Raw genomic sequence first — 18,339 nt, 5'->3', positions numbered from 1 at the left:
TGGTATACCCATGAAATGAATCTCTGTAATAGCCAAGTGGGGTTCTGGTGTGGCACTACAGGATAATGAATGCATTGGACCACGCAGTCGGTTTGAGCCAAAAGGTTGGCAGTTCAAACTCATCAGCCTCTCCTCAGAAACCCTACACAGGGTCGCTATGAGTTCGAACTGACTCGATGGCACTTAACACTAACAATATTCAAGTAATGTATCTACGTTGTTGGTGGTGGTGTTAAGTTTGAGGAAGTCACACTTATAGTGACCCTGTATAGGGTTTCCAAGAAGCAACTGGTGGGTTTGAACAGCCAGCCTTGAGTTAGGCAGTTCAGTGCTTGTCCTACAGCGCCACACCAGAATACATAAGGGTATATAATGAAAAAAATCCATGGTCTTTTCATTCCGTTTTCTCATGAACATGTGGCACCCGCCTTGTACTGTTATAGTTATTTTTGAGTTGCCTCTCGGTGACGCAACATTTGAGAGAACAATGCTGACTGGCACGATACCGTTTTACAATTGATGGAGAATTTGAGGTCATTGCTATGGGCTTCCTATATTTGGGGTGCCTTTCAATCTTGGGGATGTATCCTCTGTCATATATGGAACAGTATCCTGCCATGATCCATACGGTTTTCACTGACTAGTTATTGGAAGTCCTGGTGTGGCACTGCAAAAGAATGAGCTGGACCACAAGGCCAGTTTGAACTAAAAGGTCGATGGTTCAAACTCACCAGCTGCTCCTTGGGAACCCGATACAGGATTATTATGAGTCAGAACCAACTTGAAGGCACTTAAAAACAACAATTTTTGTAAGTAGATGTTCCGTTTTTCCTTCTTAGTTTTGAAGCTCCACTGAAATCTGTCCACTGGGATGACTGTGCTGGTATTTCAAATACCACTGGCATAGCTTTCAGCATCATAGCCACACACAAGTCCCCCACAGAACAGCAAGCTGACTGACAGGTGATGAGATGGGTATGTTGGTCAGAAACACACAGAGTAATGAGACAGACACCAATATGGAAAAACCTCAGAAACCATGATTTGCGTCAAAGAAGTCAGATTCAAAACACTACATACCTAAAGTATATACCTTTTGATTCTATTTCTGTGAAGTGAAAGAAAAAGTCTAACTATCTAATTACGACAGAAAGCAGATAAGGGCTTAGCTTGGACTGGGAGTGGATCCATTGCGAAAGATCACAGACTTATGGTGACCCTGTATAAGGTTTCCTGGGAGTGGCTGTAGCTAACAGTTCAGTGCTTATCCTAAAGCACCACACCAGGATTCATTGCAGTTGTTGTTGTTGTTAAGTGCTGTCAAGTCGGTTTCGACTCATAGCCACCCTGTGTAGGGTTTCTGAGGAGTAACCACCTTGTACTTCAATCCCACCCTGTGTTTCAGTGCTTACCCTACAGCACCACACCAGGATTCCTTATAGTTGTATTTTATTATTTATAAATTATACCTTTATAATGTTCCTTTAAAAAGGTAAAGGGGTAAAAGTAAATCTACCTGTAATCCCACCATTGTAGACATAACCCCTATTAAGATATTGGTGTGTGTATGTAAGTCGATCAAACATTCAATCAGTCTCTGAGTGTGAGTAATTTGTTCCAGAAAAATGCTCAGCTCTCTGTAGCCCTTGCTCAATCCTCTGTGATCCTTTTCCAACAACCTCAGACTCAATTATTTGGTGAAAGTGAGAAAGCTTGGTGGAGAGGGTGTACCTCATGCCCCTCCCTGCCCTCCTTTGCTCCCTGAAAATAGAGGAGCAGAGCAGTGACCCGTACTGTAATATTACAGTCGGTCCAGTCTCCGCCAGGGAGGACAGGCAGGGCGACGTCCAACCACGTGAAAACACAAACTCCTCTCCTACCGGGAGAATCCGGCCTCTTATGATTTGCTTGGTACGTGAAATGCCATCGGTCCCGAGAGTATACTGGTGTCGGATGGCTGTTAGGAGTGAGCTTCTTCAATACTCTCCTGGATGATGTGATTTTGAGAAAAGAGTTTTAAGATAGGGCTTCCAGAGAATTCCCCAGGAAGAATAGTGCCACAGGTAGCCACAGAGTTGGGATCATTCCAGAACAAGACATTTTATCGTCTGCTTTTTGCACGGGACCTTTTTATCACACGTGTGGCCTCCTACCATCAAATGGGCTTCAGACATAAGACTGACAGACTAACATCTAAACCAAGCCACTGCCGTCGTGACCTCATACAGTGTCCGAGGCTGTCAGTCTTCATGGGAGCAGAAAGCCTTATCTTTCGCCCATAAAACAACTGGTGGGTTTGAACTTCTAACCTTGTGTTTAGCAGTCCAGTGTTTACCCTACAGTGCAGTGGCATCTGATTCCATCCTGTGACTTCCCATGTTCCCTGGCAGTATCATGACACTGATTGTGAATTTGCTCCTAGCACCTGGGAACCGTGGTCTAGAGGAACATGCCACCACACAGCCAGGAACAAGGCCATGTCCCCTAAACCCTGGTCACAGGATGGCTGCGGAGGGGTGGCCTATAGCAGTTGTTGGTGGGGGTGGTGAGCATGGAGGGAGGGGAAATGCATTTTCCTATCAACCCTCCAGGGGTCAGTGGGTGATTTGTGGTGGCTTCAAAAAGTTTGTGGAAAATGAAATTGAAATGTAATGGGATTTTTCCAGGAATGCTTTGAAGTCCCCTTACATTTGAAGACATCTTTTAACATAAAAGTTATGCTTAATTTACAGTGTAAGAGAAGGTTACAAGCACAGAGCTACACAGGAGGTGAGAAAAGCCGGTTACTCAAATGTACAATCTATGTAGAAGTTCATGTCAACGTTTCCCACCTTCTTCTCCTGGGTTTGTAGCCAGGGCTAGTCCTGGCGTTCCAATAAACGTTTGGAACTCTCGGTCTAGGCAGGAAGGAGCCTCCCAACTAGGACGTGAAAACGTTCCTTTTAAATTTGAATTGCCCTACCTACCTAGTCATATCCTTTAAAGAATGCTCCCCCTTCCCCCACCACACACACAGAACACACCTGGAAAAGAAAGTCGTGCTCAGGGGAGCAGAGGAAAGTACTGTGAAATGAAACGAGAAATTTCGGCTACTGGAGTGCTCAGGTTTAACAAGAAAAACAGGTAAAGTTCAAACAATACTGCACGTTTAAAAAACGATCCACCTGTGTCTGCGGCGCTGGTTACAAAGAGAAATCAGAATGTTCCCCTTCCAACAGAAAGGACAAAAGAGAAAAGCTTAACAACTGAATGTCAAAACCATGACAGCAGGAAAACGTGCTGGAGTTGACTTAACTGGAGAGTTCTAAATCCTCTTTCAGATCAGCCTGAAATTCATGGCAACCTTCTGCTGCCTGAAACTAGCAAGGATAGTAAAGGTAAATGAGCCTGCTGGATCCGCAAGACTGGTGGGGCTGTTGTAACCCCAAAATGATCTGAGAACGAGGGAGAGAAGAAAAAGAAAGTAATGGAATATCTTGGAAAGAACCAGGCCAGTTGATTCAAAAGAATGTACAGGGAGGATTCAAAAAGTTTGTGGAAACATGGAACATAAAGATATTGGAATTATTCCACAAACGTCTTAAAGTCCACTTAGATATGAACCACCTACTAAAGACACTTTTTTTTTTTTTTAAAGGTTTTTAATTGTGGATTGAGTGAAAGTTTACAGGGCAGATCATCAGTTTTACATTCAACAAATCACACACCTTGTTTCATTACAATGATTATAATCCCCTCCATGAACCATCAGTTAATAGTATTTCTCTGTATTCACTTTAGCTCTTTTTTTTTTCTTTTGTACACTCAGGCATACATAATAATTTATACCACCAAAGGGCACATTCTACAAGTCTACCTTCTGGCCGCCATCTCTTAGTCCCTCTCTTCCCATGAATCTAGAGTCCTCAGCTGCTCCCTCTCTCCATGACCCCATCTCTGGTGTTGCTGCTTCTCTGGATAAGGTCTCATATTCTGCTTGCGCTCTTCTCCTTTGATGATCTTAGGGTCCTTTGTTTCTGGACTGTAAGATTAGTTACTCCCCCATTTTTGTTACAAAACTTCTACCTTTATAAATTATGACAGTCACAATTAGTCATGATAACAATTACTCACTATTGAATCATAAGAATCTTATTCCCATCTCTTTTAACCAGATCCATCTGGACAAGATGAGAACTATTCAGTGGGGACTCTTTTCCCCCCACACACTATTAAACTAAACTTCCCCTGGAAACCTTGTAAGCCAGTCACTTTGTATCTTTATCGCCCCCTCATTTTAAGTAGCCAGTGTCTAAGTTGCCGGTCCCTAACTACCCTGTATACAGAGGGGATAGCATTGATACTTGATTTGAAGACTCCTTCCCTCTCTCTTGGTATTTAGAGCTACTACCTACATGAGTATAGTTCAAGTTCATCAAATTGTAGCAATTTACCCTTATTTCTTTTATAAAAAATTATTTTGTTCTTTTTTTTAATCTTCCTCTAGTTGAATTCTGATTATAAAGCCATCGAGGGTAGGTCAAATGGGTACTATCTGCAAGTTTGGATGTTCTTATTGTGACTCCTTCACTTCATATCAGCTGGATGCTTCATGCTCAGCTCTAGGCCATCTGTGGCTATGTCCTTGTCCATAGGGTCAGGTGTCCCCAGGTCTCATCACACTTTGGACCAACCAGCCCTTCCTCTTTTCTCTCTCATCTTCAGTTCAACGGGAGTCTGTAGAACATGGTTGAACTCAGCCCTGTTTTGTTTTTTTAAGTTTTTATTGTGAATTGAGTGAAAGTTTGCATGGCAGATCATCAGTTTTATATTCAACAAATCATATACTTGCATTACTATGATTATAATCCCCTCCATGTACCATTGTTGTTGTTATGTGCCGTGGAGTCGATTCCGACTCATAGTGACCCTGTACAGGGTTTCCAAGGCTGTAAATCTTTATGGGACCAGACAGCCTCATCTTTCTCTGGTGAAACAGCTGGTCGTTTCAAACTGCTGACAGTGAGATTAGCAGCCCGATTCGTAATCACTATGTCATGTACTATTAGTTAACAGTATTTCTCTCTATTCATTTTAGCGCTTTTGTTTTTTAAAAACACTCAGGCATATATAATAATTTATACCACCAAAGGGCACATTCTGCAAATCTGCTTCCTGGCTGCCAGCTCTGAGTCTCTCTCTTTCCATGAATTTAGAGTCCTCAGTTGCCCCCTCTCTGTGTGTCTCCATCTCTGCCTCAATCTCTGGTGTCTCTGCTTCTCTGGATAGGGTCCCACATTCCACTTGTGCTCTTCTCCCTTGATGATTTTAGGGTCCTCTGTTTCTGGACTGTAAGATTAGTTACTCCCCCATTTTTCTTATAAAACCTCTACCTTTACAATTGGGATAGTCACAATTAGTCATGATAACAATTACTTACTATTGAATCATAAGAATCGTTTCCCCATATCTTTTCAGCAGACCATCTAGACAAGATGAAAATAAAGACATGTTTTTATGGGATATTTCAATTCTACTTCCAGTTTTAATATTACACGGCTAGGGACCCAGGTTATGAATTTGGCTGCTAACCCAAAACTCAGCAGCTCTAATCTACCAGCTGCTTCTCAGGAGAAAGATTTACACCCTTGGAAACCCTATACAGGGTCACTATGAGTCAGAACTGATGGCACACCACCACCACCACCAGGACCCTAGGAGACATTCTGAAAGATGACACTTCACTTCATGTGGAAAATTTTATCCCTAGTTCATTAGCTGCCTCATCACCCTTCCACTTGATTCCCACCCACTCCCACCCTTCTCTGTGATCAATAATATTAAACCAGTAAGGAAGGGGTGGGCTTCTTGCTCTGCCTAACCCCCTATGTATTTCTTCTTTTTGGGTTCATGTGAACCTTCAGGATTATAAATTGCAAGGTTGGTTGTTGGGTTCATGTCCAGTCTCACGTTCCCATTAAGGGAGGTTCTGATATAGCATGGAGAAGCTACTTGTGAAGGTTGTCTTCCATGGATGTGTGTTGTGGAGGAGGTGGCAGGCCTTCCTAGAGCTCTGCACTGAAGACATAATTCTGCAGGTGCCAGCTTCCTGATTTTTCCAGGCCCCCCTGCTCACTTCATGACTGAGACCACACAGTTTACAGTGTATTCCGGAAACGACCAACTGAGGGACCCAGCTCCTCCGAGAAGATGATCTCATCACTGTCCCTGAAGTTCTTCCTCTTTTGCTTTGGCCTCTGAGTATCCACATTCCCATCTTCAATGGTGAGGGTGGAAACCCATTTGCTGTGGGCAGTGTTCGGCTCTGTCAGGTTATCAAGTTGGATCTCCTCCTCTGGAAGCCCCAATGAGCCCTCAAGGTCATCATCCTTTCAGTCCATCTTCTCATCACCTTTCCACAATCAGTGGCCAGATCTGAGGCTTCCCAAGTAGTGTTATACCCTTGTGGACGCGCCAAACAACACTGTGGAATCCATGGGAAGTTGTTGGCACTTGTGAGGTTCCAAGGAATCCTGGTGGTGCTGGCCTGTTAACCACAAGTTTGAGGTTCAAATCCCCCAACTGCTCTGTGGGAGAAAGATGAAGCTGCCTGCTCCCATAAGGATTTACAGTTTCAGAAACCCTAAGAAGCTGCCCTAATCTGTCTAATATAGGGCCATTATGAGTTAGAATGGGTTTGGCAGTAGGTGTACTATATTTGTGTGTGTGTGTGTGTGTGTGTGTGTGTGTGTGTGTGAGGTTTCAGATGATTGTGATCTGAGAAAGCATCCTGTGTACTGTTGAGATCTGTCAGGAAAACGTTCTTCAGATGCTTGTGGTAGACAAGGCAACATGAACCCGAGAGCTACACTGGTGGTCAGTGGTCAAGTCACATGAACCTGGGTTTCTAAAAAAAAAAGTAAATGCTTCTTCTCGTTGATATCACTTTCGGTGGGGGAGGCTGCAGCTAAGGTTTTCCACTGGCGCCATTGTGCATTTCCTCCTCCCATTTTGGTTGTCACAATTCACAGGATGCCTGGCATGTAGTGGGAAGAGGCCAAGGACACTGTTCAGTCTCCTACAAGCACAGGGCAGCCCTCAACACAGAAGAGTCTCCAGCCCCAAACGTCAGTTGTGTTGAGGTGAAGTGCCATCCAGTGTCTTGTGTGTCTACACTGCCAGCTGTTAGGGGAACGGGAAGGATTCAGGCAGTATGCGGACTTGAGGAAACAGAGTGTTGGTAAGGCCTATCATATTTAAATATGGGTTCTAAAAATGGTAACGGTGTGAGATAGCTCACGGCCCTTGAAAGTACTCTGAGATCACACTGATCTCATTTAATCTGCCTGACTCCAGGGAAGAGACTCTTTTGAGCCCCACTTTATCGGAAATCCACCGAGGAGATGCACAAGGGTATGAGGAAGTGCGAGGGGTCCCTTTCTCTGCAGTTTTAAACAATTTGTGGTATGGTTTTTGGAGGGAGGGCTGGCTTCCCCAGTTGACTGTGAGCTCTGGGGGGACAGCTATCTTGAGTATGTTGTTGTTGGCTGCCATCGAGTTAGCCCCAATTCAGGGTGACCCTATATCCCATGGAAGAGAATGCTGCCTCAGCCTATGCTGTCCCCATGAGCATTGTGGGGACCCTCACTTTTTCATTGGTTAATTTCCACAAGCAGGTCACCAGGCCTTTTTTTCTAGTTTCCTTGAAACCTGTTTAGCATCATAGCTCATGCAAGCCTCCCCTGACATTCAGGTGATGGGTGTACATGAGGTGCATGGGTCAGAATCCAATCCAGACTTCCTGCATGAAGGGATGGATTCTAGCATGGAACTGTTCATGTGCCCTGCAGTGTGTCTCTCCAGTGCTGGTAACAATCATCAGCAGGCACTTGTGCTCATCGATACGTGTTGGTGGCTTAAGTAGGCCGAGGTGTTGTTGTTAAGTACTGTCGAAAAAATTCCAATCCATAGCGACCCTGTATAGGATTTCCAAGGATCAGCTGGTGAGCTTGAACTGCTGACGTTGGAGTTCAATTGGCTCTGCAGTCTGATGCATTGACCCACAGCGCCACACCACACCACAACCCCAAGGCTTCTTGTTGTTGAGTGCTGTTGAGCCCATTCTGACCCTGTATAGATTCCAAGGTAGCAATTGTAAATCAAGGTTTTTTCCTCCCGACCCCGCCACAAGCTGACTGTTAAAAATAGAACCAGCACACCACTGGATACAGACAAGTTAAGTGGGAATGACTGTTATCCGCTTGGAGTCTACAGTCTGATGGAGCAAAGAGAGAGTTTTGCAAAGGTTGGTGAGGATATTTGGAGACCACCCAAGGAAGAAGGAGAGCTTAGCCTCAGGGCAGGGCTGCTGGAAGGGACTTAGCTGGGCCTCTCCACGATCTGACCATCAGCTCTATGGCTTTTTTTCCTTATAAGTCAAGGTAGGAGAAGATTGGTGAAGATGCTGATGGATTAGATGATCCACTTGTGAGTGTTTGTTAACAGGATTGTGATTGTAAACACTTGAAAATCTCATGAAGGGACTGGTCAAAGTTTCCATCCTACTGGGTATAAAACGAGCATCTCAGAAGCAGAAGAAGGTGGTTTTACTCTCATAGAATAAGTCTAGGTTTAGAGTGCACCCTTTGGCAGAGATCCTTTTGTGCTGAACCTCCTCAACAGAAAGCTGTGATACCAGAGGACAGAGCAGGAGACAGAGTGGTAGGTTTCCCATGATGCAAGTCAAACTGTGACTTTGGGCTGGAGACTTGCTTGGAGAGCTGGGTGCCTTCACGTTCTTCACAGAGCTAGAGCTGAGTGTGTTTAGGCTGTGGCCTAGGACCTTGCTTGCCACCAGGACCTTGCCCATTCATCCAGTTCCTCTCTGAGCAGTTAGGGTAGTATGTCTATCTCTGAGTCTTCAGGAAGGTCTTCAGAGAACTGGCACTTGAGACCGAGCTCATAAAGTCAAAGGCTCAGGAAGTCAAGGGCTCTGTCCTGGTCCCTGAGGTTTCCCCAGCTCTTAGCACTAAGCCTGACACATAGTAAGTCCCCCACCAATGTGACCCAGGGGTGAGCCTACTGAGCTGCTGAACTAGCAGTGGTGGTTTGAATGAGTAGGGAAGAGCAGAATGTAGTCCTTGGGCTTGCCTTCAACAAGGAGGTTCTGTCAGCAAAGGCTGCAGAGAACGGCAGGCTGTCTGGTGAGCTTAGGTTGGTGAACTGGCCTATGGGACACTGAGGGGAGTGACAGGTGTGAGTTTTTGTGTCCTTCCTTCTGCTTGGTAAACTCTCAAGTTCTGTTTAGGAGGATGAGCTTTAAGAAGCCTGGCTGGTTCTTTGGTAGGTCTGGATTCCTGTGGCATCAAAGATGACTTGGGCACATGACTCACCCATGAAAACTTGATGAACTCCAGCTTGAGGAGCTGCAGGGGGTGAAATTTGGATGGGATCTGGTAGCTGGGCTCAGATTCGTTTATAGGTCAGGAACGGGAGAGCGGGAGGCAGGAGGTTACATGTGACCCAGTCTACAAGGCTAGGTTTTTGATCATTACAGAGTGCATTAAGTTTTCTCCCATCCAATGCCATCCCACCTCCACCCATCCTGGCCTGTTGACCTGGTCCTACAGCTGACACTTTCCTAAATACTATAGGGAGGAATCCTGGTGTGGTGCTGGAGGATGAAAACCAGACTGCCTAACCACATGGTCAGTGGTTCAAACCCACCAGTCGCTCTTCTGAAACCCTTTACAGGGTCTCTGAGTCAGAACTGACTCGACAGCAGTTAACCACAATAACAGGGAGCAAGTAAATAAGGAATACCAAGAAAGAACTGATGCATTTGAATTACAGTGTTGGCAATGAATACTGAATATAACGTGGACTCCCAGAATAAGGGACCAATCTGTCACGGAAGAAGTATAGCCTGAATACCACTTAAGAAGTGAGAATGCCAAGACTTCATCTTCCAGACTGTGGCCATGTTATCAGGAGGGACCAGTCCCTGGAGAAGGCCAGTATACTGGATAAAATAGAGGATCACCCCAAAACAGGAAGACCAACAAAATGGATCGACACCGTGGCTGCAATAACAGGTTCAAACAGCAATGATGATGAGAATGGTTTAGGGTCGGGCAGAATTCTGTTCTGTTGTACATGGACTTGCTATGAGTTGGAACAGACCCAACAGCACATTATAACAGGGAATAGGTGAGTAGGATGATCAATCAGAACCTTTCTATTGGGTACCTACTGTGTAAGCATGGAGCAGGATCTGAGGTGAACCCAACGCTCTAAGGTTCTGCCTCCAAAAACCTCTAGCTGCACTATCTTGGGGGTTCCAAGATAATGTGTTGATTCCAAGCTAAAATTAAGAAATGCTCAGATGGTATCCACTGACTTCAATAATTGCTTCCTGAGTGCCTGCTCAGGAAAATATCACAAAGGAAGATATTAAAATCCCCAAATGATGGAGAAAATGTGAAATCCAAAGTTCTAAAAAAAATGTTCAGGTTCAAATCTTGGCTAGATACCCATAGTTGTCTGAGTCCCTCTGAGCTTAACTTCCTCACCCTAAGATGATGTGATGTAATGAATGACTTATTGTCTCTTCTAGCCGTAGTCTTTGTAAACTCCCACCAAGCAACGTCTTTCTTGTAAGCCTGGGTAAGAGAAGATGGGGAACGATGCTGATATATTATGTGATTGACCCGGGAGTGATTGTTGGCACGATTGTCATAGTCAACATTTGGAACTCTAATGAGAGGATTGGGTATAAAATGAGCCAGCTCAGAGACCAAAGTGGAATGGGAGAAGCAGATATCCGCGTGGGGTGTGTCCTGTGGCGGGGGTTCTTATGCATTGAACCTCCTTGACCCTGGGACAGAAAACTGTGCTGTTGGAGGAATGGCAAAGGAGAAGAAGCAGCAGCATCAGAGCCAGGGCGGTGGGACTTCCTCGCCCACAGAACAAGTAAAACCGAGTGACTTTGGGCACTTAATTGGGGAAGCTAGGTTTGTTGACCCACAGAGCTAGAGCTGAGTGTGTTTAGGCTGAGGCTTATAGTGGGGTGGGGTGGGATGTCTCAGCAGCCCTAAAAGAGCCCCGGATCATTGCCTGGGCAGAGGGAGGTCTGCCTGCGGGCATGGCTGTCCTGACTGGAAAAACTGTGCCCTGAGCATTTTCTGATCCCGCATTGTAACCTGTTAATTCCCTAGTAAACCCCACAGCTGTGTGCATGGTGTGAGTTGTGTGTGGCCATTGCAAGGAATTACTGAACTCAGCTGAGTCGATGGGGCTGTGAGAGGAATGGTTGGTTCATTTTTGTGGTTGGTGTCAGGAGTGGGATTTATTGCAATGGCTCCAGACTTGTGAAAGTTTGGGGGTTTGGTGAGAGAAAGGACAAAGGGGCATGGGAAGTTAAATTTGTGATTCTGAAGATGGTTACTTTGGCAATTGTTTGCTAGTGGCTGAAGGGAATGTAAGAAATATAATAGTGTTACTGGAGTCATCTGGGCAAAAGCCGTGGGGTAAACAGTAGTGACCAGGGCCTACTTGATTCACGCTGCCAGCCAGAGGCGCAAGACCATGTGCTTGTGCGTGGTGGGAATGGTTATTGAATATCCTGATTACAGAGAGCCTGTAAGTCTGTCTTCAGTCTATGCGTGGTTGTATATGCTAGGAAGAGTTAGAAATTGCCTACAATAAAAAGGCTTGTTTTAGGCCTTTGGAGTGTAAGAAGTTTAGGTGGAAACCTGAACCCTGCCTAGAACTGCTGAGAGAATGGGAGATGTGTATGTAAAGGAGAGACCTACAGAAAGAAAAATGACTGGCATTTTGAATTTCCAGCAAGTGGTTTGCTATTAAACACACTGAGGCAGGGAAAGTCTGTGCCCAACAGAAGAATCTTATTCTAACACACTGCAAGTAGCAGGCAGCCAGGGAGTAGACAGCCTAGTATGATCTCTGGTCACCACGTGGGTCCACTTGATGAGTGGAAGTTGGGGAGAATGCAACAATGAAGAAATGAGTTGAGAGAAGAGGAAAGGCTGGCTGGTTTGGAGTTTAAGGAATAATGTGAACTCCTAAGCCTATGACCATCAACCTAGTCCATTATGGAGGTTAACACTGAAAGAGATCTTGCTGAGAGGGCAGCTGGTCTAACGTGCAAGGGGGTGTATGTGGACCCCAACTTGCAGCTGGTTCCCATTTGACCTAGCTAGAATTGCTAGAGCTGAATTGACCCAAACTCGACCTAATCAAGAGAGATGTTGGAGCTGGTTTAAATACTGCAATTTTGATGGCTTCCTCTGGCCTGGACTTTGCTTATGGATGTAGATGCCCACAGCCGAACAGGTACAGAAGATTTTTCATAGCAAAATCATTTAGCACATGATTGTCTCCATAGTACTTGATTGATGTTGTTGTTAAGTGCTGGCGAGTCGATTCCGATTTACAGTGACCCTGTCCAGGGTTTCCAAGGGGTAGCTGGTGAGTTTTAACTGCCAATCTTGTGGTTCAAACCAACCTTGTGGTCCACTGTTTTATCCCACAGCGCCACACCAAGACTCCATTAGGTTGACAGGGTGGGGCAATGGCATAGTTGTTATGAGTTGCGCTGCTGACCTCAAGGTAAGCAGTTTAAAACTACCAACCGTTCTGCAGGACAACAATGAGGCTTTCTACTCCTATAAAGATTTACAGGGTCGCTATGAGTCAGAACCGACTTCACAGCACACCATCACCACCACCATCGCCACATCTAAAATGGAGGGAGACAAAGGCATGAAGTAGCTGGCTTATGAGATTTCCTGGGTGTTTTCAGTTTAAGTGATTGCTATGGGAAAAGTTAATCCATTAGGCATGAAAGGGACAATGGCTAGAAGAAGCAAGGGGTGGTCTGTAATATAATGAATTATTTAATGCCTTTTTTAGCCATTGTTGTTGTTGTTAATTGCTGTCGAGTCCATTCCAACTCATAGTGACCCTGCCTAGGGTTTCTGAGGAGTGGGTGGTGAGTTTGAACTACCGACATTGCAGCTCAAACCAATCGTGTGGTCCAGTGCATTATCCTGAAGCGCCATAGCAGGACTAGTCTTTGAAAGCTCCCACTAAACAACTTTGTCCTGTGAGTAAGGGAAGGTAGGGGGAAGATGCTAATGGGTTGTATGATTCACAAGTAGAGCTGAGTGACTTGCAGAATGGGCTATCTTTAGGTCATTATTGGGGGACATAGGTTAGCTGACCCACTGAGCTAGAGCCCAGTGTGTTCAGGCTGAGGCTAATGATGGTGCGTCCTGTGAGCATTCATCAGCAGCCCTCAAAGAGCTCTGTCCCATCGACTGGACAGAGGAAGGCCTGCCAGTGGGCATGGCTGAGGAGAGGCTGTGTAGACTGGAAGACTTGTGTCCAGAGAATTTTCTGATCCTGCATTATACTATGTCAAGTTCCCTATTAAACTCCATAACTGTGTGCATGGTGTTTTGAGTTCTGTGTTTCCATTGCAAGGAATGATGGAGCTCAGCTAGGGCTGTGGGAGGAATGGGTGTTGGGGGTATGCCGTGGAGTCGATCCGACTCGTAGTGACCTTGAATGGGTTTCTGAGGCTATAAATCTTTACGGGAGCAGACAGCCTCATCTTTCTCCCATGGAACATGCTGGTAGTTTCGAACTGCTGACCTTAAGGTTCTCAGCCCGGTTCATAACCAGTAAGCTACCAGAGCTCCTGATGGGAGGAATGGAGTGGGAGGAATGGGTAGTTCTTTTTTTTTTTTTTCAGATGGGTGGATCATAACTCCCACCTCTGGGCTGGTCTGGAGGAAGAGATGGCTCTTGCTGAGTGCTGGTCATTATCATTATGATATTCCTACTTGATGTTTACAAATCAAACTCTGTACCAAGCTGGGCTGAGAACGTCTGGGATAGTCCTGAAAGGGAGCAGTGATCCTTTTAAGAACTAATCACAGGCAGGTGTCCTGTAAAATCACCTTCCCCTGCTGGAGTGTTGTGCTGAATGAAGGGAAGGGGACCAGGGGACGTCCCTGAACTGGTCAGCAGCTGCTTTCTCTGCCTCTGCTCCAGTCACTCCAAGATTTCCCCTCCCTCCTGGGTGCCTGGGTCTCCTCCCTACACTCTCCCCACCCCCCCCACCTCCCACCCCAGGCTGTTCAGGAGACTTACGGAAGATTCCACCCACTTGTTACTCCCCTGCACAGTCTTCATGGTCCCTGGGTCTGGATTTTGGGTACCCTGCTCAGCTCTGCTCATCTTTTAGGCCTCTGTTCTGCCTCCCCAGAGTACCTTGCGCAGTTTCCCAGAAAGGCCTTGTGCCATCACACCTCTTTGCGTTTCTTTGTTTATTCCATGCTTCCTTCCTGGAGTAGCTTTCTCCATCTTTACCTAACTCTGAGACCTCTGGGAGTCCCTGGGTTAACACACCTCTGTCTGTTGGTTGAAAGGCTGGAGGTTTGAGTACACCAGAGGTACCTCAGAAGAAAGGTCTGCAGACCTATAGATGGCTTACCAGTCATTGAAACCACAGTTCTCCTTTGACACATAGGATCGTCAGGAGTTGGAATTGACTTGATGAAAACTACCCTAAAGACTTTAAGAGTAGGGTCTTAAGTGTTCTTCTTCTCTGTCCTTTAGTTCCCTCCCTCCCTAGAGTCTGGTCTATGTCTGTTTTCCATTGTTCTAGACTCTGAGTTTCATGCCTTCTGGTTAAGCCATGGGTTTTGGATTCAGGGAAATCCCAGCCAATCCTGACTAAGTGACCAGGAGCAAGTCTCTGGATGTCTGTGTACCCTCATCTAGAGAGGGAATGATGGCAGGGCTGCTTCTTAAGGTTTTTTGCCGGGGTAAAAAATAGTGTGTGCAGGCAAAATACTTGGGACACAGGAAGTGCCCGGACACTGTGGCTACTTTAATAAGTGCCATTAGTATCCCAGGAGTCCTGGTGTGGCGCTGTGGCCTAATGCGTCAGACTGCAAGGTTGGTGGTTCAAGCTCACCAGCTGCTCCTTGGAAACCCCATACAGGGTCGCTATGGGTCAGAATCTGCTTGATGACACTTAACAACAACACTATTATTATCCCAGTGCCTGACCTGGAAAGGAATCTTCATGGCACAGTGGTTAAAGTGCTAAGCTGCTATATGAAAGGCCGGTGGTTCAAACTCACCATTTACTGCATGGGAGAAAGATGTCTGCCTCCATGAACATTTACAGCATTGGAAACCCTGTGGGGCAGTTCTCCTCTCAGCCATGGGGTTACCAGTCAGTATTCACTAGATAGCAGTGGATTTGGTTTTGAGGTACGCCTGGTCTCAGACCAGCATACAGCAGGCGCTCAATAAAAGTTTGAATAACTGACCTAACTACTCTTCTCACTGGCCTAGGGGCTTCTTGGTGACGTTAGGCTGGCGCCTGTGTCTATATCACAAGGCGGGGTCATAGGTTTGTCGCATTCTTGCTTTAGGTATTTTCACCAAGACTATTTCTGTTCAGACCTTGAGGGAATTGTCCAAATATGTGGGAGCGTCATGGAGTCTTCTTCCCCAGGGCCTGAAGGGGAGAACATTCCTGATCATCTCCTGGGCTGCCTGGCCAGAGTCTTTCCTGCCTTCCACCCCAGGCCCAACCCCGGTCTCCTCAGGGAGAGAGACAGCTCCATCTTGTCTGTAGTTGGGAGAGAAAATGGCGGACAAGGCCGACGTAGTGCGTCAAGGATGCACCTCAACACACGCTTCACAAGGTCCTTGGTTCATTGCGTGACACTTTCATGTAACAAAAAGGACAATCTGGGGTTTGACGGTGTGAACTGCAAAAGTGTGTGGGTGTGGGAGAGGCAGCTGAGGCGCTGAGGTGGCTGAGGGGCCGCTCCCGCAGGAACGAGGGGAACAAGGGGCGTCCCCCTTTGTAGTGATGACACCAGAGCAGGATCAGGCACAAAAGGCGTGCGAACCTTGCTCTCATAGGAACCCTGTGCTGGGAGTGGGGACCCAGTGAAAGACCCTCATCCTTCGGGTGGAGGAGGCAGGCCCTCTGGTATCTGGATCCGTGGAGGGTCCCACAGAGGCTGTGTATCCAAGGAGAATAAAGGGGGAGCGGTCACTTGGGGGGGACCCCAAGGCCCCAAACCAGGAAGGCGGGTGCCGTGAGCGAAATTAACCCGGAGAGCTAAGGGGACGTTCTCGATGGCAGGCATCAGTTGGTCCCCGGCCTCATAAGGTGGACACCGGGGCCGAGGAGGGGGCTTCTGGACTCCCGCTCCCCCCAGCCCCGCCACCCTGCCCACACAGGTCTGGGCACCGACGGGGGCGCGGCGCGCGTGACGTCAGCCAGCGCCCCGCCCCCCGCATTCCAGGCCCGGCCCTGCCCCGGGCCTGTCGGGGCTCGCCGCCTACCCCCTCCTCCGGGATCGGCCCTCCTGCCGGCCCGCCCGGTCCGCACCCGCCCGCCCTCCTGGCCCGGCCTCCACCCGCACGGGGTTCGGTGGCTGTGGCTCCACTACCCGCAGCCGCCGCCGTTGCCGCCATTGACGTCAGAGGGGCGGGCACATGACTCCGCGGGGACCAATCGCTGCGCGACCGAGCGGCTTCTGCAATCTCTCAAGCTAGCCGGCCCCCGCCCCCCGCCGCGGCCCCCGCCCGACACACTCTCTCTCGGGACGGAAGCACAGACACACGTACTGTACACACGGGCCGGCGAAGGACAGGCGCGCGGCGGCCGCACCGAGACACGCCTGCGCCTCCCGCGCCCCCGGCCCCCCTTCGCCCGCTCGTCCGTCCCTCTGTCCGTCAGTCCCTCCGAGTCCGAGCCCCCGCGGCGAGCATGCACCCCACCAACTAGGAGGAAGCCGGCCGCCCGCACCCAGCGCCGCCCGGCCGCCTCCCTCCACTGCAAGGCGCCCCCAGCCCCACACCCCCCCACCTTCCCGGGGTGGGGGGGTGCGGGCCATCGCCTCCGGGGGCCCCGCCGCCGCAGACGCCCAGGACAGCCCCCTTTCCCCGCCCCCCGCCCGCACCCTCCGGCCAGGCCATGGATCTGACCAGCAGCTCTGGCGGCGGCGATCCCAGGCAGATCGAAGAGACCAAGCCACTGCTGGGGGGCGACATGTCGGCCCCCGAAAGCACGAAGATGGGCGCTGTGCCGTGCCGCCGGACCCTGGTGTTGTGCAACGGCATGAGGTACAAACTGCTGCAAGAGGGCGACATCCAGGTGTGTGTCATCCGGCACCCGCGGACCTTTCTCAGCAAGATCCTCACCTCCAAGTTCCTGAGGCGCTGGGAGCCCCACCACCTAACGCTGGCCGACAACAGCCTGGCGTCCGCCACGGTGAGTGGACGCGCGGCCCGAGGGGCGCCCCCACCGGCTGCCCCCTGCGCTGCACCCTGAGCTGGGGGGGGGCACCCCTGGAACCCCACCCCTGGTGCGCCGTAGCTGGGCCCTGGTGGAGGTGGGGGGTTCCCTTTCTGGATCTGAGCTGGAGAGGAAAACAAAACAGCCAAGGGGGTGAGGGCGGGGTGGGGTGGGGGGAACCCTACAAACCCCAAGAATTTACAGAAACCAATCTCTTTCTTTGGTGTCCCCGGGTTTGATTCTGTTTTCTTGCCCCGGCTCGGCTCGACTCTCGGCTCACCCCGGCTCGGCTCGGCTCGCAGGCAGAACTGCGTGCTTCCCTTTCTGAATGGCTCATCCGCCCATTGGAGAGCTTGAAACTGAAGGGGGTCAGGCAAGGGTGTCCTGGAATCTCTCCCCCAGCACCAGGGGTGGTCCAGTTGGATGTTGGAAGCCGCTTTCTAGATCTGGGCTTGCATTGTCTGCGGCAGCATGTGTGTGTACGTGTGTTTTGTTGCTGGCGGTTTTAATTTGTTATTGTTTTTAAGTCCATGGCTGGCTAAGACTGGGTCAACTGGGTGAGGCAGGAGAGAAACCATTGATAATATTTCTGAAACCAAAGCTGCAAATGGTGGCTTTCTTCGTGGTCCAAGGAGGGAGACGACTCTATTGGGGTCTGTGGATGGGGGGTGGCGGCTAGGAACGTGAACAGGATGCTTTGTGTTTTGAAACAAGGACAGTTAAAAACAGGACTCCAGCTTGGGCCTGCGCCTAGCTGTGGGTGTCCCATCTTCACTGGTTCTGTGGTCAGTGCTTCCCCAGAATGCACAGAGTACCCCCCTGGGGCCACAGTGGACCTGTTTACTGAGCACAGTGGGATGGGGGCAGGAGCCAATGCCTGCCCACACCTGTGCCAAGAAAACCCAGCCAGGAAGCCGAGTGTGAGTGTCGCTTCCATGGTGTGTCACAGACGTGTAGCGTGTGGAGACATTTCCCCCGGCATCCATGTTCCCCTGGCTGTGTGA

At 48.6% G+C, this 18,339-nt stretch overlaps 1 protein-coding gene and 1 pseudogene across 1 annotated transcript in view; one reads left to right on the top strand and one right to left on the bottom strand.

The window, feature by feature from the left end:
- Positions 1-6,137: 6,137 nt before the first annotated feature.
- On the bottom strand, positions 6,138-14,199 carry LOC102837680 (annotated as a pseudogene).
- A 2,748-nt stretch (positions 14,200-16,947) lies between these two features.
- CMIP (c-Maf inducing protein) overlaps positions 16,948-18,339 on the top strand; it is a 218,159-nt gene continuing 216,767 nt past the window's right edge. The window contains exon 1 of the mRNA XM_006860139.1: positions 16,948-17,311. Coding sequence (XP_006860201.1) covers positions 17,015-17,311 — 297 coding nt within the window. The 5' untranslated portion in view covers positions 16,948-17,014. The remainder of the gene's footprint in view (positions 17,312-18,339) is intronic.

Source organism: Chrysochloris asiatica, unplaced genomic scaffold, assembly GCF_000296735.1.
Source record: "Chrysochloris asiatica unplaced genomic scaffold, ChrAsi1.0 scaffold00037, whole genome shotgun sequence".
Lineage (NCBI taxonomy): Eukaryota > Metazoa > Chordata > Mammalia > Afrosoricida > Chrysochloridae > Chrysochloris > Chrysochloris asiatica.
The sequence above is the reverse complement of the archived record's forward strand: the minus strand, read 5'-3'. Positions and strand labels throughout refer to the sequence as shown.